General features: G+C 49.2%; 1 protein-coding gene across 1 annotated transcript in view; it reads left to right on the top strand.

The window, feature by feature from the left end:
• ARHGAP1 (Rho GTPase activating protein 1) overlaps positions 1 to 25,364 on the top strand; it is a 246,482-nt gene that overhangs the window by 199,968 nt on the left and 21,150 nt on the right. Inside the window, exon 10 of the mRNA XM_085646663.1 lies at positions 2,658 to 2,735. Within this exon, the coding sequence (XP_085502789.1) occupies positions 2,658 to 2,735 (78 nt within the window). The remainder of the gene's footprint in view (positions 1 to 2,657; positions 2,736 to 25,364) is intronic.

The following is a 25,364-nucleotide window of genomic DNA, read 5'->3' on the forward strand; positions in this document are numbered from 1 at the left end:
CTCCAAGCATGTTTTGTTTTTTAAGTGTTTTTACTGCCCTGTATGCCTGTCTTCCCCGCTGTGCCAAGCCCTGTGTCCGTGTCTCTTGATTTACTGTTGCCCAGTAGCCCCCACTTACCGTCCCCAACTTACAAATGTTAGTTCCCGTTGTTTTTGACAAAGCAGTTGAGCGTTGCCCTTTTGTGGGATAGATTTCCTAGAATTGTTATCTTTTTATTTTAAACATAGAGCCCATATTTCATGTTTTTTTTTATTGCATTCATCTGCCACACCTTCAGTGAATCGTTTCAAACCTCTGCATCTTTCCTTCATGAACTTTATCTCAATGCTTTAAATCCCTCGTTGGGTTGAGACTGGCCTGTGTTCTGGTGGTGTAGCCCTAAAGTTTGTCTGAAGAAGACTGGTCCATGTGCTAGCCAAAGGAAGAGAGCCAATGCTGAATGTGACTGTGGTCCCCTACATTGGAGGCAGAGCCCCTCACTAGGAGGCCACCATTGCCGGAAGAGCCTTTAGCTACCAGCCTACGGACTGGACTCCCAGCTGGAAGAGCTTCAACCATCAAGCCTGGGACCACGCCCCCACGGCACATACAAGTGTTTTTGCTAAAAGAAATATTTTCCTGCAAGTGCGTGCTGTAAGAGATCTCCGACATGTAGGTTGTTCCACCACCAAGCAATAACCACGAATCTGGAAAGGAGAAAAAGAGACTTGGCCCCCGGCTGCTACTGAAACAACTTCAGTTCGTGATAAATCTACCTAAAAAAAAGAACATCTAAAAAAAAGATATAGAAGAACAGGACTGTAATCTAGGGGCCTTCTACCACTGCAACATAATCTGATGTCATTTGTTTCTGGAAGCGGCTATATCATCCATAAAAGATATATGATACTACAAGAAGCATTGATTTTTCTACTCTTCGTCGCAGTCCTAAATTTATAAGAGCGGGTCCAGGAGCGGAAAGCCAGGCACCCTGCGGGCCCTTTATATTTAATACAAATTGTTTGCCCCTCCCCTTGCCCTGAAAATCTTTATATCTGCCAACTTTGTCTGAGACACCTTCAAATGGGTAACACGCAAGTGTCTTCCCCCTCCCCCCCACCCCCCCAACCATCCCGCACCCCAAGCTCCTGCAGCATCGGAAATAAACAACACTGCCTAAACAGTCAGGCACCAACATCTGACCTTTTCAAGGGGTAGTAGAGGTCTCTGCAGCCGACTTACTAGTGACCTGCCTTTCACTCCAGTAAAGACGTCCTTCAAATAGATCTGCTCTTTATTCTGGAGGGAGTGCCGCCCTCTGGTGGGGGAAGGATGGAGCGCCCCCCTGGTGGGGGAAGGATGGAGCGCCCTCCTGGTGGGGGAAGGATGGAGCGCCCTCCTGGTGGGGGAAGGATGGAGCGCCCCCCTGGTGGGGGAAGGATGGAGCGCCCCCGGCGGGAAGGATGGAGCGCCCCCGGCGGGAAGGATGGCGCGTCTCTGGGGCAGGGAAGGAGCCCAAGGACATGCAAGCAGTCAAAATGCCTTCCAGGCAAAATGGGGGGCAGTTGATCGCCCACTGATAATAGGATGAGTGGCGGAAATGGACAAATGCATGGTAGCCGAAAAGGAGGTTTACAAATCTAGAGGCTGGCCTAAAAAGTGGGACAAAAAGTGGGGCACCTGGAACGCATATCGGGGAGAACTGTGCATCTCACCAACAATAGAACTGGAAATGTCAAAAAGGGGAACTACGGAACCGTAATGTTTGATCGCAATATTGTACATGGCCTTCTTTATTTTCAATTCTGTACAGAAATGTATATAACTGACTATACAAGTGATGAATGTTCAATTAATAATAAAATTATTATATAAATAAAAAAATACAAAAAAAATGCCTTCCAGGCGAATACAGTAAAGAAGCCCTTGATCTCCTTAACGCACAACCCACAGCGCCCGCCTTGCTCTCTGTGGCATCACAACTCCTGTGGCTTGGCTTTAAAACTTGTGTAGGAGGCACTTGGACTAGAGGAAGCTTGGCACCTGCAAGACTCTGAAACACAGGCGCCTTTCACAGTTTTGAAATGCCTAAAAAGAGCATTTCTTCTGCTTGGAGCAGTTCTTCTGAAGGGAACGCATCCTATTCCTGCTGTGCAGCTGCCGTTTATCCTTCGTGAGTGGTTGTCTTGCTGCGCAGTGTTGTATGCGTGTGACAGGAGTCCGTGGACACGCCTCTGGTCCCATTGCCAATGAAACGTGCTGCTCTTCGCAACATGCCACCCTCAAAGCTTTGAGTGGTCCTCATTAGCAAAGTCTGTTACAGAGAGCGTGTACCATGTCAGATTGTGATTGGCTCACAGTGTTGCGTTCTTCCCTCCTATTCATGACATCACACATATGACTGAAGCGTTTTCTGGCTGCAGCGCTGAGGTAGACAAGGGATGGGGCAGAAAGTAAACACCTCTAGGCCAACACCTCACTGGCCCTAGGTTGCACCTGGTCCTAAAACACATCTTATCCCTTTCTTTCCATTTGTTCCATGCAGGAGACAGTAAAATCTGCTTTATTTAAGCGACTTTTCAGATTAGAATGTGTTATGGTTCGAGCGCCTTACAAAAGTGAAATGAATTGTATCAGTTGAATCAAATGTAAACCTCTCCATCTTTTTCTCACTCAGCCCTCTCAACAGAAGGAATCTTTCGGAGATCTGCAAATACACAGATTGTTAAAGAAGTACAGCACAAGTACAACCTGGGTGAGTAAAAGAAGTGCCTTTTACAGTATGTAGCCCATCTGCCCCTGTGGTAAGTACTGCATTCGAAAGATTCTCTTTCCACCCTTGCAGCCGGCTCGGCAAAATAGGTCTATTTGCTGCTCCAGGTTTTGCAGCAAAAGCCGCAGAATAAACCCTTTTGCTCCTGCAGCCCTTTGAGGTGAATTCCTCTCCAACTCCAGCCCACAGTCAGGGTTCCCCTGTGACATCTCTTGGTGGAACCCCTGTACCTTCAGCAGATTCCAACCCATGATCAGTGGCATCACTCAGGCCTTGCAGCACCTCCCCATGCGCCCCTGTAACGCCTGTGCCACCTACCCCTACAACACCTCGGAGTAAATGCCCCATCACTGCCTACCCTGCCATCTAGAGCACCCACACCTCAACCTATGCGTTCTTTTCACCTCACTCTACCCATTTCCTTAGCAGTCAACAAAGGCTTAAGGATCTGCATCATAAATATACCCACGCCCCTGCCCTGGTCGGGCATAGAGCATAGGGGCAGCACTAGTGGGGTCATGTAAGCTAACCCAGACAGCTGTTAGGGGGTGATTGGCAAAGCATGGCCCGTAGAACACTCCTTAGCATCTGACGCCTGCACCTTAGAAGATGTCAGACAGCCTTAGGACCTGCAGCATAGTTTGCCTTTAACTGCATCTGTTACTCCCACCATCCGCCTCTTGCTGCAAGGCTCTGAAGATAAGTCTAGATCAGGAACGTTCCTACTGTCTGACTTGTGTGTCGGAAGCGGCTGTGTGGATGAAGGACAACTGCCTATATCTTAATGCTGACAACATGGATGTAGACGGTCTGGTTAGCCACCCCCGCCCCCTCCGCTGTACAAGGTGAGCAGCATTGTGGCCGCACCTCAAAGCTTGACATGGCCTTCTGTTCACCTGCCTGTGCATTCGCTTCAAGTCTTCTCTGAATATTGTTCCCTCTGCCTCTCTGCTCCTTCCTTGTATCTCGGGGTTTCCTCTTCCGTTGTTCGCTTGAAAAAATCAGAGTTTATTATATTTCAGTCTACACTATCTTTCTTTTTTGCTAGCGACATCGTGCCCCAGGGCACTTATATGCTCTGTAAAAGCCCTGCATGAAGAGAGACTCGCCAGCCTGTAACTCCACTTGGATTCTCCTGGGCTCATTATAACTCTAACAGACTTCCTTTCATTTTTTACTCTCATGACAGTCCGTTTCCACCGGCAGACACACATACATGCACCCGCGCACTCATGCCCACCCGCACTCCGATTCATCTTTTTTCCACACCACCCCAGCATACTTGTCTTAATACCATACAGTTACTGATACCATAGCATGCCTTCTACCTCTGTGGGCAACACATTGAGTACTGTTGATTTTACATTTTTTTGGAGCACGCCATGCTTAGTGATTGCTTGGACTGGCCTCTTTGTTTTTATAAATCAAACAGTTTAGGCATCAACCCTACGTCTGTTGAGAATGAATCAGTATGACTTGTCACATTGTTTTTATCTGACGTGGTTCAGAAGCCCCCCACTGTAATAAATAAAAATAAAAAGTTTGAAACCGACCATACAAGCACATAAAGGCCTATAGTTGAAGGATGCATAACCTTTCATATATGACTCCAAGGTCAAAGTATGCCCCCTATGGTAGCTGCCTACTTCATTTATTTTCATGTGCGAAAAACAGGATATTACTCCAACCCCACCCACCAGATGAATGTTGATGTAGAATTGCTACAAACTTCAGAACTTGTACATGCCACTCATTCATGCAATACATGTAGTACACACTCCATCGAGTACTGCCGCAAACAGACTATCTGCAGCAGCCGCTCTCTCTCACCTCAGAGCAGGTATCCCCCATTTGTCTCTGCAGTAAAGGAGTGGTTCTCACCACATATGTCAACTACAGCCACAGTAACTCTGCTAACTGTACTGATCTTTCAGACCGCCCTCCTTCCCTCCAGAGGTCTTCATTTGTGGCCAGAGGCACTTCATAGTCTCACCAACCACAGCATTGCTGGGCTCATGTGCCCCTCCCCCACCCCAAGAGAATTAGGCCATCGCCCTAAAAGCATGAACAACTGTCTCTGCACTTTTAAGAAAACCTATACAAGCAGCATTTAACAAAAATCAACACAGTAAAAACATCTACTTTGCCAAACTCGTATGTCTAGAATCTCCTAGAGGGAAATGATTTAGAGGATTCAAGGAGTGGTAAGGAAATGAGATCAGAGAAAACTACTGAAAATGAAAGATCTCTAAGCCCACACTTTTTAGATACATTACCAACCCCTAACCCCCAAGAAAAATCACCAGAAACATATAACAAAAGTTAGTTATTGGTATTGAATTGCCTCTGAAATGCACATTAGGAATGCAGCCCAGTGTAAGTAATAATTGCAAGTATGTTTTCACTCTGAGCCATTTGAAGATTCACGCAGTACTTTAATCAGGAGAAAGGTTTTATCTATTAAGTGCGGATTAGAATAACCTCTGTTGTAAAGTTAGTCGGAGGGTGCCTGAGGAAGGCCGTGCAGAAGCACCAGTGGACCGACTCGTCTCAATCAAGAGGAGAGAGCACAGACAGTAGAAAAGAAAGGTCTTTCTGAGGCCACTGGAGCACAGTGTGAAGTGTTAGAAGATGATCATCATCTATGTCCTCTGAAGTCCACCTACAGAATAGAAGACATCCGTGGAGCTATTTATCACGCAGCGGGTCAAGAACATGCACAGGCTTTCTGCTACTGATCATGCCTAATATTATCTGCCATTACATACATGTAAATATGTACCTAATTTCTAAACACTGAACCCAAGCCAGAGAACTGATCAGTACTTTACAAACTCCGAAATAAATAAATACCGTCAATCTAATTCTACATGAGAGAACCCACATGCACAAAGCGGAGGAAGTAACTGCACAAGAGACCTACATGCATTGGGACAGCTCAGTGAACATTTATGGATTACTTTGGCTGCTTGCAAAGGCGATTCAATGTGAACTCCAGACAGAAGACATCATTAGCTCCTTACAAGTGTTGAGAGCGCCTGTAGCTCCCACTAGAGGATAATGCGAACATTCGCTTCATGTGTCAAGACTCTTGACGTAGGCTCTTTTTACAGATGCATGTATGCAAGACCAAACTCCACATGAAGGCGTTAACTAAAGCAAGAAATGCTGTGATTGCCCTGAATGTGGAAAAAGCCTCTGGCGTCCATCTCGTCTCACTCAGCTTGAGAGGATGCACGCTGGGGAAAAACATTATCAGCGCTTTCAATGCAAAGGCTTTCCTCAGAAAACTGTTTTCACACAACATAACCAACCCACAAACACATAATCAGTGCTCAGAATGCCAGAAAACCTTCGGTTTTAAGTCCTAATCATTAATTATTAGATCATACATATTGGAGGAAAACCCATTTGCGTGTTCTTTATGGCAGAAATGATTGAGTATGAAAGCCTGCCTCATGCAGAATGAGAAGATACACACTGGACAAAAGACTTGTAAGTGTTCAGAATGTCATAAAGGCTTTAGTCAGAAAATCAGTCTCACTAAGAGCACACACTGTGGATAAACCTCATCACTGTTATGAATGTCACAAAAGTTTGTCAGAAGATCAGTCTCTCCAAGAGGGAACACACACACTGGATAAACCGCCTCAGTGCTATGAATGTCACCAAAGATTCAGTCAGATCCGTCTCACCAAGAGAGAGCACACACTGAGCATAAACCTTATCAGTGCTATGAATGTCACAAAAGATTCGGTCAGAAGATCAGTCTCACTAAGAGAGAGCACACACTGAGGATAAACCTCATCACTGATATGAATGTCACAAAAGATTCGGTCAGATCAGTCTCACTAAGAGAGAGCACACACTGAGCATAAACCTTATCAGTGCTATGAATGTCACAAAAGATTCGGACAGATCAGTCTCACTAAGAGACCACACACTGAGGATAAACCTCAACACTGTTATGAATGTCACAAAAGATTCAGTCAGAAGATCCGTCTCACCAAGAGCACACACTGAGCATAAACCGCCTCAATGCTATGAATGTCACAAAAGATTCAGTCAGAAGATCAGTCTCACTAAGAGAGCACACACAGCATAAACCACCTCAGTGCTATGAATGTCACAAAAGATTCGGTCACAAGATCAGTCTCACTAAGAGAGCACACACTGAGCATACACCATCACTGTTATGAATGTCACAAAAGATTCGGTCAGAAGATCAGTCTCACTAAGAGAGAGCACACACCAAGCATAAACCTTATCAGTGCTATGAATGTCACAAAAGATTCGGTCAGAAGATCAGTCTCACTAAGAGAGCACACACCGAGCATAAACCGCCTCTATTATGTGCTATTAATGTTATAAATGCTTGAGGTTTAATACCATTCAAGAACCTGTATTGGAGAAAACCTTTAACAGTGCCCTGAATCCCAGACAAGCTTTAGTCCGAAAACCCCATCTCACTCAAAAGGAAAGAACATACACTGGAGAAAATGTCAGGCTTTGAATTCTTGAGAATCCAGAGTCGAAAGTCCGTACACACTCCGCATTAGAGAATTCATATCAGAGAAGAATCTGATCAGTGTTCTGAATGTTTGAATAGTTTCTCCGATGTTCAGTGAGGCCAGGTTTATGTTGTGTATTTGTAAAGTGATCTCTTTCCTACTAGGGCATCCTGACGCTGAGTGTGTACCTAGCCCTGCCTATGGTAGGCTGCTTAATTCAAAAGCCAGGTCTTCAGGTTCTTGCAGAGTTCAAGAAGAGAGGAGGAGGCTCTGATATGGAGTGGGGGGTCGTTCAATGCTTTAGGAGTGTTGCATGAGAACGCCCGTTCTCCTGATCTGGTTCTGTGGATGCATGGGATGTATGCAAGTATGAGTCCTGTGGCGCTGAGGTGCCTGGGTAATTGGTGGAAGGAGATGCAACTGCTCGAGTGGGTGGTGCCCGAGTTGTGGAGTGCCTTGAATGTGTGTGTGAGGAGTTTGAATTGAACGCGTTTGTGTATTGGGGGCCAGTGTAGCTCTCAGAGGTGGGGTGTGGTGTGATGTGAGGTCTGTGTCGAAGGTTTAGGTTGGGTCTGGCTGCCGAGTTTTGGATGGTTTGTAGACTTCTAGTGAGTTGCTTAGTGAACCCGGCATAGAGGACGTTCCCATAGTCCAACTTGCTTGTCACTAGGGAACATTGTTGCTTGGGAACCATTTAAAGATCTTCCTCTGCATCTTCAGGGTGTGGAAGCAGTATGCAGTGACTGAACCATGCCTCCTCAGATTTGAGGAAGCAAGAAGGACCGAAGAGCCGTGCTGATCTAGAAATAAGAAGAGGGCACCAACTGCTTTGGCCCCAGCCCTAACGGCCTGTCCCGTCTATGACCTGTCTACAGCAAGAACTACGGGGAGTCCAGCAGCCAGCAATCCCCAGAGCCTAGAGGACGTGCCCAGCAACCATTTTACAGACTGTCTCCGTGAGCACCGGATTTGCTCAAGCAAAGACTCGGCTACAGAATCCGGATTCCATTAATTCCGATTCTGCACCACTCTTCACCCTATGCCCCAACACCATAAGGAGGTATCCCCAGTGATCTTGACTTGGGATCTAGTGATCCCCGATCTCCTCAAGCTTGGAGACGACGCCTGCTGCCTCAAGATGAAGGGTCACCCCGGCCTCCCCAGTGATGCTGGTGATGCAGCTTCTGTGCTGGTTTTTGGCCCCTGCAGTACTGACCTTAACCCTAGGAGCTTTGCTCCCCCACCTGAGTGGCCTGCTTGCCAGCAGACCCAAACCGAAGGCCCCCTTAGCCCCAGTGGCTAACATTAAGCCCCTGTGTAGGAGAATAGGATCTGCTTCACATGGGTACCCCCACTTTTTGCTGGTGTTTCACTGTGTTGCGACCTTAGTCTGGCTGTGGCCCTGCTAATCAGGACCACAGCCTAGCTGCTTCCTCTCTAAAATGGTTTCCATGTACATTAGGTACATATCTAATTGGATTCTGGAGTGCCTTATAAGCCCCTAGTATATGGTATACTATGTACCTAGGGCATAGGTACCTCAGAGGCCTACCAGGGGCTGAAGCATGTATTATGCCACCCCTGAGAAGCACTCCAAAATGGCACCACAGGTCGGCTACTGCAGCCTGGGTAAGGTGGTGCTTGCACCCCTTACAGTGGTATAGGCTAACTATATCACTACCATTGCACACACATATAAAACCTATAAGTCACTCCTATGGCAGGCCTTAACAATCCTGAAGGCAGAGTGCTTGGTTTTTTTGTGAGAGGGTGCCCCTGCATGAGCAGAGCCCCTCTGCAACGTTCAGAGTACCTCCTCTAATGCTGCTTGTGGTGCAGCCTGACCATATACTCTTAAGTGCATTCTAACCTCGCGGTAAATGCTAACTTTGGGATGGCTGCAAGGAAACATGTCGTGTTTGGTCTCTTTTGAATACTCCTCCCCACCGCCCCCCCCCCCCCCGCCAGTTCTGGCGGCGTGGGTAGCATTCCACCCTTCTAGAGGGAGAGACGTGTTCACACTGGTATAACCCGGTAGGACTTTCTTGAGCCCTGGTATCACAAAATTGATTTGGATGCCTCTGCCACAGACACGGGTCTGGCCTCCTGCTGCTGACCGAAACTCCGGCAGAGGAGGCCTGGACAATAACTACCTCCCCAGCTAGGCTGATGTGTATTGGGGCTGGGCGGGAGCACTCTCTGGTGCTTTGAAGTCCTGCACTGGGGGCGCACTTGGTGTCCCTGTGCATAGCCCAGTTCATCCCGGTTGCAGGGGCTACCTGCCCCTGCTCTGGCGCGAAACTGGACAAAGGAAATGGGTGTAACTACCCCTCTTTCCAAACCCTCCCATAGGTGGGTCCCTAGAGTATGTCCAACCCCCAAACTTAGTATAAGTATGGGAACCCAGTCCTTGCGACTTTAGATTACCCTGGCGAAACTCTGCAATATATATATTGGACCTTCGACGTTCTACTTTGACTAGAAGACTGAAGAATTCTCCCTTGGGGTCAAGGAGTGACTCCCCTGCTTGGCAGGCACCAAAGAAGCAACTGACCGGTCTGCATCGCTGAAGCTCCCGCTGGACGCCGAAGTCTTTGCATCACCAGAGGTGGATTTCCAGACTTCCCCGAGGCTACCCTGAGTCCACAGCGAAGCTGAGGCCCGTGGCTATCGTGGGTGACGTGGAACCGTGACCCCTGGACACCGTGAACTTTTGCAGCAACACTATCTTCCTGGTCCTCCTCGATGTTGTGCTTTGGGCTCTGAGTAGCCCCAGCCTTGAGCACCTCCTGCACCGAAGATTGCTGGCTTCTACTCCACGAGTGACCCGTGGGCCAGTTTCAAGTGCGACCGCTCGAGGCTCCTTTGCGATCGCTAGCCCGTTGGCCAGTAGGTCCCCACGAAGGCAACTCCTCTTCTACTTGGGGTTCCCTGGTTGCTCCAGACGTGCCCCGACTTACCCTCGCCGGGTGAGTCCCTCAGACCTTGCTGGTGTGCACCGCAGTCCTTTCTCTGATTTCCAGTGACTTGCTGTTGCCAAGGCTTGCTGGGTCCAATCTGGTCGCCGACACCGCAGCACTCGACAGACTTCGTGGGACAGCTTGAATCCAGCTCCTAGTCGTCATCAGCACCTTCTGGACCTCGTGGCTGAAGAGTCAAGACACCCATCAACTCACCTGAAGCACCCGACATCTGTGGGCATTGGTCCATCCTGCCCTTGGTCACTGGCTAGTGACCCAGACTCTGTCCTCTGCTTTCAGGTTCCTTCCATCCCAGATCCAGGCTTGAATCTCTTCGGACACTTCTCCTCTTCACGGCAGCAGCAGTTCTTCGCCAGCTTCCATTGTAATCGACGACTCGACCTGACACCAAAAGACACCTATGCACCCGGCTTCCCTGGGTGAGGTAACTCGAGTACTCTGGTGCTCCCGTGGGTGCTAGCCCTAGAACTTCTTAAGTCCAAAAGGGTTTGGTCCTGACTTGATTCTAAGTGTCCCTAATCTTTAAATTTCCAACCGCGACATTGCCCATAGAAGCTAACGGGAACCCGCGGTTGTGTTTACATACGGCATACAGTCCCCGTGGGTCCCCTGTGTTGCTACCTTGGGTGGTTCCTTGGAGTTCCAGCGAGTCTACAGGCTCTAGGCCTTGTCTATTTCAGTCGTGGTTCTTATACCACTTTATTGGTATATGGTTTGGTACGCCCCTAGGTCCCAAACGTGTATTTGTGCTATTACTGTTGATTGCTAACTTATAAATTAAGTACTTCAAACTCCAGTCTCATAAAGAGACTAGAGTGGTGTGTTATAACCTAAATACATATATTTTGAATATATACCTGGTGCGGTTGTCCTTTCATTTGATCATTCAAGAGATTATAGACTGGTAAAACAAGCTGCTTTACATTCCTTCAAGACTTAGCCTGAAGGCTGCTCTCCATAGCTACCACTAGGATAGCTTTCAATAAAGGTTGTCTTTAACCATTCACCATAAGGGGTTGTTTGGACTGATACAAGGTGCCCACTAGAACTAGTGGACAGCATATATCAGGCCACCTTCTCAAATTTGCACTCTCTACCCGCCCACCCCAGTGCTGCTTGGGTGGTGCAACTCGAGTGCCCATCTAGACCTTAGGTGGACCTTGGTCCTAACCCCCAAAACTCCCACTCATAAGTTGTGTACTTGACTGAGAAACTGCTAACACTTTTTCTCCCATAGGAACCCATGTTAAGAGATTTTGAGGCCTTAAAGTGTTGAACTGATGTTTGTATGCAGAAAAGAGAATTAAACTGCAAAGTATAAAAAGCCTTACTTACCGTGTATTGTGGGACCCTAAGGTGTGGTATCTAGGCATACCACCCCAGTTCTCCCAAGTAATCCAAAGGTAACTAAAAGGTAATATGAAAGTATTTACTGTGTAAGTCCAACTGCATTTTAAAGTGATACAAACCAGTCACCACTGCAAATCTATCCTTGACTGCATTTCTGTGTAAAGGTTTACAATTGAAAGTATATTTTAGCTACCTGTACCAAGTCCTGCTTGATTCTAGAAATAAAACACTAGTATACCTTTTTTATACTTACCTAATTGGTCTGGATTCAGTCTCTGAGTGTGTGCCATCAGTCTTGATTGAGTGAATATAATAAATGTTTAACACACCCTCTAGATAAGCCTAACTGCTTGCTCACACTACCACAAAGAGATCTGTTAGTACTTACCTAGTTTAGCCTCTGCTCGTCCTCTGTGGACCCTCCTTGGCAAACCTCGTACTCCTCCTTGGCAAACCTCGTACTCCTCCTTGGCAAACCTCGTACGCCTCCTTGGCAAACCTCGTACGCCTCCTTGGCAAACCTCGTACGCCTCCTTGGCAAACCTCGCACTCCTCCTTGGCAAACCTCGTACTCCTCCTTGGCAAACCTCGTACTCCTCCTTGGCAAACCTCGCACTCCTCCCTGGCAAACCTCGCACTCCTCCCTGGGCAAACCTCGCACTCCTCCCTGGGCAAACCTCGCACTCCTCCCTGGGCAAACCTCGCACTCCTCCCTGGGCAAACCTCGCACTCCTCCCTGGGCAAACCCCGCACTCCTCCCTGGGCAAACCCCGCACTCCTCCCTGGGCAAACCTCGCACTCCTCCCTGGGCAAACCTCACACTCCTCCCTGGGCAAACCTCACACTCCTCCCTGGGCAAACCTCACACTCCCCCTGGGCAAACCTCACACTCCCCCTGGGCAAACCTCACACTCCTCCCTGGGCAAACCTCACACTCCTCCCTGGGCAAACCTCACACTCCTCCCTGGGCAAACCTCACACTCCCCCTGGGCAAACCTCGCACTCCCCCTGGGCAAACCTCGCACTCCCCCTGGGCAAACCTCGCACTCCCCCTGGGCAAACCTCGCACTCACCCCTGGGCAAACCTCGTACTCTTCCCCCCCCCCCCCCCCCCCTGGGCAAACCTCGTACTCCCCCTGGGCAAACCTCGTACTCCCCCTGGGCAAACCTCGCACTCCTCCTTGGCAAACCTCGCACTCCTCCTTGGCAAACCTCGCACTCCTGCTTGGCAAACCTCGCACTCCTGCTTGGCAAACCTCGCACTCCTGCTTGGCAAACCTCGTACTCCTCCTTGGCAAACCTCGCACTCCTCCCTGGGCAACCTCGCACTCCTCCCTGGGCAAACCTCGCACTCCTCCCTGGGCAAACCTCGCACTCCTCCCTGGGCAAACCTCGCACTCCTCCCTGGGCAAACCTCGCACTCCCCCCTGGGCAAACCTCGCAATCCCCCCTGGGCAAACCTCGCACTCCCCCCTGGGCAAACCTCGCACTCCCCCCTGGGCAAACCTCGCACTCCCCCCTGGGCAAACCTCGCACCCCCCTCCCCCCCTGGGCAAACCTCGTAGTCCCCCTGGGCAAACCTCGTAGTCCCCCTAGGCAAACCTCGTACTCCCCCCTTGGCAAACCTCGTACTCCCCCCTTGGCAAACCTCGTACTCCCCCTGGGCAAACCTCGTACTCCCCCTGGGCAAACCTCGTACTCCCCCTGGGCAAACCTCGTACTCCCCCTGGGCAAACCTCGTACTCCCCCCTTGGCAAACCTCGTACTCCCCCCTTGGCAAACCTCGTACTCCTCCTTGGCAAACCACGCACTCCTCCTTGGCAAACCTCGCACTCCTCCTTGGCAAACCTCGCACTCCTCCTTGGCAAACCTCGCACTCCTCCTTGGCAAACCTCGCACTCCTCCTTGGCAAACCTCGCACTCCTGCTTGGCAAACCTCGCACTCCTGCTTGGCAAACCTGGCAAACCTCGCACTCTTCCATGGCAAACCTCGCACTCTTCCATGGCAAACCTCGCACTCTTCCATGGCAAACCTCGCACTCTTCCATGGGCATACCTCGTACTCCTCCCTGGGCATACCTCGTACTCCTCCCTGGGCATACCTCGTACTCCTCCCTGGGCATACCTCGTACTCCTCCCTGGGCATACCTCGTACTCCTCCCTGGGCATACCTCGTACTCCTCCCTGGGCATACCTCGTACTCCTCCCTGGGCATACCTCGTACTCCTCCTGGGCAAACCTCGTACTCCTCCCTGGGCATACCTCGTACTCCTCCCTGGGCATACCTCGCACTCCTGCTTGGCAAACCTCGCACTCCTGCTTGGCAAACCTCGCACTCCTGCTTGGCAAACTTCGCACTCCTGCTTGGCAAACTTCGCACTCCTGCTTGGCAAACCTCGCACTCCTGCTTGGCAAACCTGGCAAACCTCGCACTCTTCCATGGCAAACCTCGCACTCCTCCTCGGCAAACCTCGTACTCCTCCCTGGGCAAACCTCGTACTCCTCCCTGGGCAAACCTCGCACTCCTCCCTGGGCATACCTCGTACTCCTCCTGGGCAAACCTCGTACTCCTCCTTGGCAAACCTCGTACTCCTCCCTGGGTAAACCTCGCACTCCTCCCTGGGCAAACCTCGCACTCCTCCTTGGCAAACCTCGCACTCCTGCTTGGCAAACCTCGCACTCCTGCTTGGCAAACCTCGCACTCTTCCATGGCAAACCTCGCACTCTTCCATGGCAAACCTCGCACTCTTCCATGGCAAACCTCGCACTCTTCCATGGCAAACCTCGCACTCTTCCATGGCAAACCTCGTACTCCTCCCTGGGCATACCTCGTACTCCTCCCTGGGCATACCTCGTACTCCTCCCTGGGCATACCTCGTACTCCTCCCTGGGCATACCTCGTACTCCTCCCTGGGCATACCTCGTACTCCTCCCTGGGCATACCTCGTACTCCTCCCTGGGCATACCTCGTACTCCTCCCTGGGCATACCTCGTACTCCTCCCTGGGCATACCTCGTACTCCTCCCTGGGCATACCTCGTACTCCTCCTGGGCAAACCTCGTACTCCTCCTGGGCAAACCTCGTACTCCTCCCTGGGCATACCTCGTACTCCTCCCTGGGCATACCTCGCACTCCTGCTTGGCAAACCTCGCACTCCTGCTTGGCAAACCTCGCACTCCTGCTTGGCAAACCTCGCACTCCTGCTTGGCAAACCTCGCACTCCTGCTTGGCAAACTTCGCACTCCTGCTTGGCAAACTTCGCACTCCTGCTTGGCAAACCTCGCACTCCTGCTTGGCAAACCTGGCAAACCTCGCACTCTTCCATGGCAAACCTCGCACTCCTCCATGGCAATCCTCGTACTCCTCCCTGGGCAAACCTCGTACTCCTCCCTGGGCAAACCTCGCACTCCTCCCTGGGCAAACCTCGCACTCCTCCCTGGGCATACCTCGCACTCCTTCCTTGGCAAACCTCGCACTCCTCCTCGGCAAACCTCGCACTCCTGCTTGGCAAACCTGGCAAACCTCGCACTCTTCCATGGCAAACCTCGCACTCCTCCATGGCAATCCTCGTACTCCTCCCTGGGCAAACCTCGCACTCCTCCCTGGGCAAACCTCGCACTCCTCCCTGGGCAAACCTCGCACTCCTCCCTGGGCATACCTCGCACTCCTTCCTTGGCAAACCTCGCACTCCTCCTCGGCAAACCTCGCACTCCTGCTTGGCAAACCTCGCACTCTTCCATGGCAAACCTCGCACTCTTCCATGGCAAACCTCGCACTCTTCCATGGCAAACCTCGCACTCTTCCATGGCAAACCTCGCACTCTTCCATGGCAAACCTCGCACTCTTCCATGGGCATACCTCGTACTCCTCCCTGGGCATACCTCGTACTCCTCCCTGGGCATACCTCGTACTCCTCCCTGGGCATACCTCGTACTCCTCCCTGGGCATACCTCGTACTCCTCCCTGGGCATACCTCGTACTCCTCCCTGGGCATACCTCGTACTCCTCCCTGGGCATACCTCGTACTCCTCCCTGGGCATACCTCGTACTCCTCCTGGGCAAACTGCGTACTCCTCCTGGGCAAACTGCGTACTCCTCCTGGGCAAACTGCATACTCCTCCTGGGCAAACCTCATAACATTTGAGGCACTCTCACACAGAGAAGATACCATTCATCTCAAAGGCACCATTCCTGGCATTCTTATCAGTCTGACTCAAGACATCGTGCTTCGTCTTCATTTCCCATGTGATATTGTATCAAAAGATACTCTCCTATAGCTGGCATAACTACTTTTCACAAAGTGCATGCTAGGGGTGATGCTGAGCTGTCTAGTCCCATGCTGACATCCTCTTCTTCAAGGCGTTCCTCCTCAGCGGTGTTCCCATTAGTACCAGGCTTCATACAACCAGCAATGTAACCGTTTCTAGCACTCACTTCAGTCAAAACGAGCTCATTTGGAGCAACCAATCAAGTGTGCCTGGATATTTTAAAAGAAGGCAAGTGTCCCATCTACCAGGCAATTATCAGCCTTTAAACGGAAGAGGTTCTGCACCTGGTGTATCGAAAGAGCACCAACACACACTGTGCCCCTCTGCCTTTGCAACATGGGGAAGTGTTTTCCCTTTAGTTCTTTACTTGGCTACGGTGAGGCTACAGTTTCATCCCTAGAAGTACCTCATGCAGTTAATACAGGGCCACATGCATCGAGCTTTTTTCCGGTCGCAAACGAGCCGATTCGCAGAATAGACCCGTTTGCGATCGGAAAAAGGCCTTTTCTGAAAAATCAAAGGCTTTGAACTTGCAAATTACTTAATCACAAGTTTTTGCGATTACCTAAATTGTTGCATGCATTTAGGGAATCGCAATTTGCGATTCCCTAATTGCGATGCATCAAGCTTTTCTTAAATGCAAACTGTGCATTTAGGAAACACAAATTACCATCACACATGCCCTATGTTTTTCCACCAGTGAGAAAACCTCTTCTTCTTAGTTTATAAAATGATGAGCCCAGGCACAAGGCAGCATTGAAAGGGAAAGCAACTCTTCTGGTGGCTAGCACCTCCATTCATTCGGTTTGCTAGATCCAGTATTGTAAGGGCAAATGAGAACTCATACAATGTTTCTCCCCAAGACAGTGTTAGATTTTCACGTTAATCAAAATATCACACTACCTACTTATTTTCAGAATCCTTCCTTTCTAGCCAAAGGATCTGTTCATACAGAACAGATCTTCTCTTTGGCAGTTATAGATCTGTTTAGACAAGTTCGGCGAATCCGTCATTTCTACATGTATAGCGTGATGTATTTTCACTTTGTTATTGAAACAATAACAAAACTATTCATTTTCCAATATTCTCAGGGCCTGTTCTTTAACAGAAAAATGCAGTTACTACTGCTCTGCTAAGAGACATTCTCACAACAATAATTTGTAAATTAGAAGTACTTGGAAATCTAGTTACACATTTTTCAGTCCCCACTGTCTTGAGTCTCACTTCAGAGCTGACGCCGAAGGTGGCCAAGCTTCCTAGAGGAATATCTTTCAGTATTGCATGATTTCTTTCTACGTTCTTATAGCTTGCTACTGGTTCCAGTGGTTATTGCTGTATGTAAAGCTATTGTGAAGGGGAAAGGGAAGAGGCTTACTTGTAATCCTAGTTCTTTTCTATTGCAATCTTTATTAAAATCCTAAGCGTCGATTTCCTCTCATTCCTTGTTGCTGAAGTGCATGATCCGATGTCTTGGTGAAAACTGGCCTGGTGTAGCCGCCGCTGACCAGTCATGATGGGATACTGGTGGGATGTGCTACATCAAGGATACATTGCCAGTTTGTTTGAGCTTTTCAGAGCCCTGGCCTGTCTAGATACATTGTTCCCGTGTCCTACATTTTTCTTTTTAAAAAGGCGTATGGAAAAGTTTTTTGGATCACTAGTTGACTTCTAGTGATTCTTTAGTTTCAGAAATGAGTTTGTTTTTCGGAAAAAAAAGAATGAAATGAGGCGAATATAACCTGTAAGTAGGCTTGAAAGCAGGGGCTACTGGTACCATTTGAAAGTGGTGGGGCGAATAAAGTGCCCACCCTCTTCCCAAAAAATAAAACGCCCCGTCCCTCCAAAACCCCAAAGTAAAACACCCCTCCCTTCAAAAGCCCAAAATAAAAATACTCCCTCCCCCCCCCCCCCCAATAAAAATGCCCAAAATAAAACAACCCATCCCCCCCAAAAGTTGAAAAAAACATTTTAAATAAATAAAATACATGGTACTTACCCATGGTTACACGTCCTCCTCGGTGTTTTCCCCTAATCAATCTAGACTCTGCTCTCATGCTATTAACGAGCATGAGAGAAGCGCCTGAATTGGATGGAGCGGGCTGACTGGAAACTCCTTCAGGCTCTGTAGATCTGTGGTTGGTCTCCACCCAGCTCCCTGGAACATTGGTCGAGCCCACCGCGACTTATAGGGGTCGCGGTGTCCCGATGATGAAGCATGACACCACTAGGGTGTGTGAGGGAAAATAAATAAAAACATAGGTTTTTCCCGTGTTATTTTCTACTAATAACAGCTTCGCATCTGAACGTTGTAATATCCATCTCCAAAATCATGAGGTGAAGTACTTTAATTGGTAATTGATTCAAAATCAGGAGGGTGTACTTCCTCTTGGCCCTTCCAATATACAAGACCTTTTGGTTTTGTATAGTAAGTGTGTGTTCGAGGCATATGAGCTGCAGATTATACACTGTGCATAGATCGCCATCTGGTGTTGGGCCCGGATGTTTGCAGTTTGTTTTTCTTCTTGGACAATGTTTGGAAGTCACGAGTTTGGTGACTCCTCCTTCGGTCCGTACTGCGCATGGGCTTCGGCTCCATCCTCAGATTGTTTTTTTCCGCCATCGGGCTCGGATGTAATACTTCGTGCTCCGGCTCCGAACCTTTCCAGTTCGACCTTCGACGAAAAATCCTCGTCCATCGAGATTCTTCAGACAAAATCATCTTCTTTATATCTCTCTTCGGCACTTCCTCGATTCAAGGCATCGGCAGCGGCCTTCGGGCCTATCTCGACTCCGGTCTCGGCCGATGGAAAGGACTCCCTTTAAGAAGTGCCCAAAATGTGGGTCTAAATTTCCCCACACCGATCTACATCAGGTGTGCAACCTCTGCCTCTCTCCCGAACACGAGGCCCGAGACTGCCCCGCTTGCAAGTCTTTTCGATCGAAAAAGACTATTCGGGATCGACGAGCTCGACGCACCATGGCGCACTCATCGACCTCGGCTCCACCTGACATCTTCGGAGAAGACATCGGAGCTTCGGGACAGCAGCACACCGAACAGGAAGACGACCTAGTCAGCGCTTCCGAGGCCGACGACTCCGACGTGGAGGAGATCACACCGGCGCAGAGGGTCGTGAGTACTCTACCCCCTCCCACTCCCGCTCCCATACCGAAAGACTCCGGTTACACCTTCGCCTCCGGGCCTAGGCAAAACCAAACCTACCGCTTCCGTCACCCCACCTTCGGGCCCGGTGAAGAGGCATCATAAGTCTCCCGGCGGCTCGTGCTCGAGCCAGCCTACTAGCGGCGCCGAAAAACACCCTTCGGCACCGAAGAAAACCACACCAAGCTCCGTTCCGAAGCCATCGGTGTCGAAACCTGGCCTCTCGGTGCCGACCAAACATAAATCCCTCGGCACCGACGCTCCCGTGCCGAAGCCTGCCTCGGCACCGAACAAAAAATCGGAGGCCCCGAAAAAGCATGGCTCAGATAAACCAAAGAAGCCGTCTGCCCCGAAAACATCAGCACCGACAGATGAATCGGTGCCGGAGGAGCTATTCACGCCAGATCCTCGACAAAAGACTTTAACAAAGGATCCAAAGACTGGACATTTGACTTTGTCTTCAAAGAAAAGTCATTTAGACAAACCAGCTCCTCCTCCACCGCCAAAACGGAAGGACTCTGCCACATCCCCTTTCAGAGTACCCTTTCAAAGACCCAGTCAGGGCTAGGGTCTTAAACCCCAGAATAGAGAAAAAATATAAGGCAGCCCCCACAGATCCTGCCTATATTAAAGGACCTGCGCCCTTAGACTCATTAGTGGTATCCACGGCTAGGAAGCGATCCAATTCTCAGTCATCGGGTGAAGCTCCACCACCCGATAAGGAGTCCAAGCTCTTAGATGCGTCAGGCAAACGCACTGCCTCGCAAGCTGCCAATATGTGGCGCATTGCCAACACGCAGGCGCTGCTGGCACGGTACGACAGAGCGCACTATGATGAGCTGGAGACTATCATACAACATCTCCCAGAAAAATATAAAAATAAGGCTCACGAACTAGTACAAGAGGGAAAGATCATTACCAACACCTCTATTAAATGTGCCCTTGACGCAGCAGACACAGCTTCCAGGGCTATAAACACCAGTGTTCTGCTTCGCCGCCACGCCTGGCTCAGAATCTCAGGCTTTAAGCCGGAGGTCCAAGCATCTATATTGAACCACCCTTTTGACCAACAACACTTATTTGGCCCAAAAGTAGACGAAGCCCTGGAAAAAATGAAGGCTACAGATACGGCGAAGTCTATGGGAGCATTACAATCCCACACTCCTAGACGCTCCTTTCGCCGCTCCTCCTTTCGAGGCACTGGCAGGGGTTACTCTGCCGATAACGCCTCTACGTCCTACAAGTCCACTTCTCAGACTACCTTCACAAAGGGCTAACAAAGAGGTGGATATAGGGGAAACAATAATAAAGGCAGGGGCAAAACCAACACCGCCCGTTCTCCCACACCGCCCACACAATGACTTTCCCCCACTCCCCCCAGACCATTCCACTCCAGTCGGGGGCAGACTACAAGACTTTTTTCAAACCTGGGAGACCATAACATCAGACAAATGGGTGACCCAAATTATTTGGTCAGGGTACTGTCTCGAACTAACATCTACCCCCCCAAATATTCCACCCAGGCACCGTACAATGTCACAAGAACATACCACACTGCTGAAACAAGAGGTAATCTCCCTCATGCAAAAACAAGCTATAGAGCAGGTCCCCATCAATCAACAAAATTTAGGGGTCTACTCTCTGTACTTTCTAATACCAAAGAAAGACGAGACCCTACGGCCCATTCTAGACCTCCGGCCTCTAAATGCATACATACATTCAGACCATTTTCACATGGTAACTCTTCAGCAAGTTCTCCCACTCCTCTGTCAGGGCGACTTTCTCACTACACTGGACTTGAAAGACGCATACTTTCATATTCCAATGCACCCTTCTCACAGAAAGTACCTCAGATTTGTAGTGGACGGCCAACATTATCAGTTCAAGGTTCTCCCCTAGGGGTCACAACCGCACCAAGAGTGTTTACCAAATGCCTAGCAGTAGTGGCGGCACACCTCAGAAGACAACACATTCACATCTTCCCTTACTTGGACGACTGGCTAATAAAAGCCACGTCCTACAACCAATGTGTGCAACATACAAACACTACCATCCAACTACTCCACCAGCTAGGTTTCACGGTGAACCACCAAAAGTCCCAGCTGATACCGTCTCACACAAAGCAATACCTCGGTGCCACTATAGACACCTCAAAAGCTATAGCATATCCCAATTCAGCCAGAATCGCAAGCATACAAGCCTTGCGCCAAAGATTCATTCTTCAGCACTCTCTCCCAGCAAGAGTGTTTATGAAGCTAATAGGGATGATGGCATCTTGCATCTTCATAGTGCCTCATGCAAGACTCCACATGCGTCCACTCCAAGAGTGCCTAGCACGCCACTGGAACCAGGCCCAGGGACACCTGACGGATCTGGTGTTGGTGGACGGTCGCACCCATCGCTCTCTGCAGTGGTGGAACACCACAAACCTTTCCAAAGGGCGACCGTTCCTGGACCCGGTTCCTCAGGTAATTCTAACAAGGGACGCATCGCTCTCCGGCTGGGGAGCGCACCTATTACACCTCACAGTGCAAGGTGTATGGACGCCACAACAAAAGTTACTCCACATCAACCATCTGGAGTTATTGGCGATCTTTCTAGCCCTGAAAGCATTTCAGAAACAAATCTCAGCCAAAGCAGTCCTCATTCGCACAGACAATATGACTGCAATGTATTATATTCAAAAACAGGGGGGGACACACTCTCCACAGCTCTCTCGGTTAGCACAGACCATATGGAGATGGGCAATCCCGCAAAAAGTCTTTCTCCTGGCACAACACGTCCCAGGGATACAAAACACCATGGCAGATCTGCTCAGCAGACAAACGCAGTAAATGCACGAATGGGAACTGCATCCACAAGTTCTTCACCCATTCTTTCACAAGTGGGGACATCCTCAGATAGACCTCTTCGCCACCCACGAAAACAAAAAATGCCCAAGCTCTGCCGCCAGATACCCACACCCAGTGTCCAAAGGCAATGCGATATGGATGAACTGGTCAGGCAAATTTGCATACGCCTTTCCACCTCTCCCGCTAGTTCCATTAGTGGTAAGGAAGCTACAACAGCACTCCCTCACACTCATTCTGGTAGCTCCAACATGGGCCAGGCAGCCGTGGTACACCACACTACTACAGCTCTCAGTGGTACCACACCAAAAACTGCACCTGTCCCCATGCCTCCTAACCCAGAACCATGGAGAAATCAGGCACCCGGACCCAGCTCAGCTCAACCTTGCGATCTGGCTCCTGAAATCTTAGAATTTGGATACCTTAACCTTCCCCCTGATTGCATGAACATTATCAGGGAAGCCAGACGTCCTACCACTCGAGCATGCTATGCCGCAAAGTGGAAGAGATTTGTTGTTTACTGCCGTAACAATACAATCGACCCCTTAGACGCATCCATACAGCACATCATATGCTATCTGCTCCATCTACAAAGGTGTAACCTGGCATACTCCTCTATTCGTTTACACCTAGCAGCAATTGTCGCTTACCTGCAAAACAGACAGCATTTATCACTGTTCAGAGTGCCTGCTATTAAAGCCTTCATGGAAGGCCTTAAAAGAGTAATTCCGCCCAGGGCACCACCCTCACCTGTGTGGAATCTAAACGTAGTTCTTACAAGGCTGATGGGACCGCCTTTCGAACCAATGCATAAATGTGCGCTGCAGTTCCTTACTTGGAAAATAGCTTTTCTCGTAGCTTTCACTTCCCTTAGAAGGGTTAGTGAAATACAAGCGTTCACTATACAAGAACCCTTTCTACAGATACATCACAGTAAGGTGATACTTTGCACAAATCCAAAATTTCTGCCTACGGTCATTTCCCCCTTTCATCTCAATCAATCGGTGGAATTACCGTTTTTGTTTCGCAACCTCAATCTGTTGCGGAAAGGGCTCTACATACACTTGATGTTAAAAGGGCTTTACTTTACTACATCCAAAGAACGCAGTCTTTCAGAAAGACTAAACAGTTGTTTGTCTCGTTCTCTCCATCGCATAAAGGCAACCCCATCTCAAAATCAGGGATAGCTAGGTGGATTGTAAAGTGCATACAAATTTGCTATCACAAAGCAAAAAGAACATTATCTGTTCCACCTAAAGCCCACTCTGCAAGAAAGATAGGTGCTTCTATGGCTTTTCTAGGGAACATACCCTTAGATGACATCTGCAAAGCAGCCACATGGTCAACACCGCACACCTTCTCAAAACATTACTGTGTAGATGTGCACTCCAAACAACAAGCTAGTGTGGGCCAGGCTGTACTAAAGACACTGTTTCAAACCACTGCAACGGATACCGGTGGTCGCCGCTAGGGCTGGGTACTGCTATATAATCTATGCACAGTGTATAATCTGCAGCTCATATGCCTCGAACGGAATATGCTACTTACCAGTATGCATCTGTTCTTGGCATGTAGAGCTGCAGATCTATACACGCCCACCCGCCTCCCCGGCTACCTGTATCCGTTCCAGTCTATCTTATTTAGATACAACACACATGGGTTTCTTTACTATTATCATTACGCTCCATCTTTTCCCTGCTGGCGAAAAACAATCTGAGGATGGAGCCGAAGCCCATGCGCAGTACGGACCGAAGGAGGAGTCACCGAACTCGTGACTTCCAAACATTGTCCAAGAAGAAAAACAAACTGCAAACATCCGGTCCCAACACCAGATGGCGATCTATGCACAGTGTATAGATCTGCAGCTCTACATGCCAAGAACAGATGCATACTGGTAAGTAGCATATTCCTACTTCTACGTATTTCAGGATTCAAACCAGAGGTTCAAACTTCTATCCTGAACACACCTTTTGACAACGAACACCTCTTTGGCCCTGCGGTAGATTCTTCACTAGAAAAAAATAAGAAGGACACAGAAGTGGCCAAATCTATGGGAGCCCTCCAATTAACCCCAGGAGGTGGTTCCTTTTGGTGCTCCTTCTACCGCGGAGGGTCCAAGAATACCTCCTCAGATACTACCACAACCTATAAAGGCAACAATCGACCCTCTGCCTCGAAGGGTTACTTCAGAGGGGGGTTACAGAGGCAACAATGGCAAAAGTAGAGGTAGAGGCTCCAATACACGCGCCTCCCCCTCCAACACCAAACCGTGACTTGCCTACACTCCCCACCCCGACCATTTAACACCTCTCGGGGGCGTCTTTCACATTTCCTACCCGTCTGGCAGTCCATAACTACAGACAAATGGATATGGACATTATCTGTTCTGTTTATTGCCTGGAGTACACCACCAATCCTCCAAACATTCCTCTACGTTCACACATATTGTCACCGGATCACTTACACCCCCCTCAAACAAGAGGTTCAGTCTCTCCTTTTAAAAGGGGCTATAGAGCCTGTACCACTACAATACCACGGGTCGGGCGTATACTCCTTTTACTTTCTCATACCCAAAAAGGATCGTTCTCTCAGACAAATCTTGGACCTCAGAGAATTAAATATTTACATACCGTCAGAACATTTTCACTTGGTAACTCTTCAACAAGTGCTACCACTTCTGCAACAGGGCGACTTTCTGTCTACTATAGACTTAAAGGACACCTATTTTCATATTCCAATGCATCCCGCTTACTGCAAATTACTCAGATTTGTGGTAGCGGGCCAACATTATCAGTTCAAGGTACTCCTGTTCTGAGTCACCACTGCTCCCAGAGTCTTCACAAAGTGTTTGGCAGTAGTCGCTGCTCACCTTTGAAGACAACACATTTATGTCTTCCCCTACTTAGACGACTGACTTATCAAAGCCAGCACGTATCCGAAGTGTCTCCAACATACTAACAGGACACTACAGTTACTACACCTACTAGGGGTTCACAGTCAATGTGTTGAAATCGCATCTCCAACCTGCCAACACTCAAAACTACCTATGGGCCACTTTAGATACTCAAAAGGCTTTGCCCTTTCCCAACGCAGCCAGAATCCGCAACATTCAGGCCCTAGTTCTCCAGTTTCAGTCCAATCACTCTCTTCCAGCTCAAATGTATATGCAACTACTGGGAATGATGGCATCTTGCATCATAATCGTTCCCCCTGCCAGGCTTCAAATGCATCTTCTACAAGAATGCTTAGCTAGTTAGTGGAACCAATTGCAGGGTCTATTAACCGATCTAATGTTGGTAAGCGGCCGTACTCATCACTCTCTGCAGTGGTGGAACACACAAAATTTATCAAAAGGACGGCCCTTCATAGACCCAGTTCCACAGACAATACTAACAGCGAACGCGTCCCTCACTGGCTGGGGGGGCTCATCTTCAACATTACACAGTGCAAGGCCTGTGGAGTCAACACCAAAAAAACTCTCCACATAAGCCA

Source organism: Triturus cristatus, chromosome 3_1, assembly GCF_964204655.1.
Source record: "Triturus cristatus chromosome 3_1, aTriCri1.1, whole genome shotgun sequence".
In the NCBI taxonomy this organism is placed as follows: domain Eukaryota; kingdom Metazoa; phylum Chordata; class Amphibia; order Caudata; family Salamandridae; genus Triturus; species Triturus cristatus.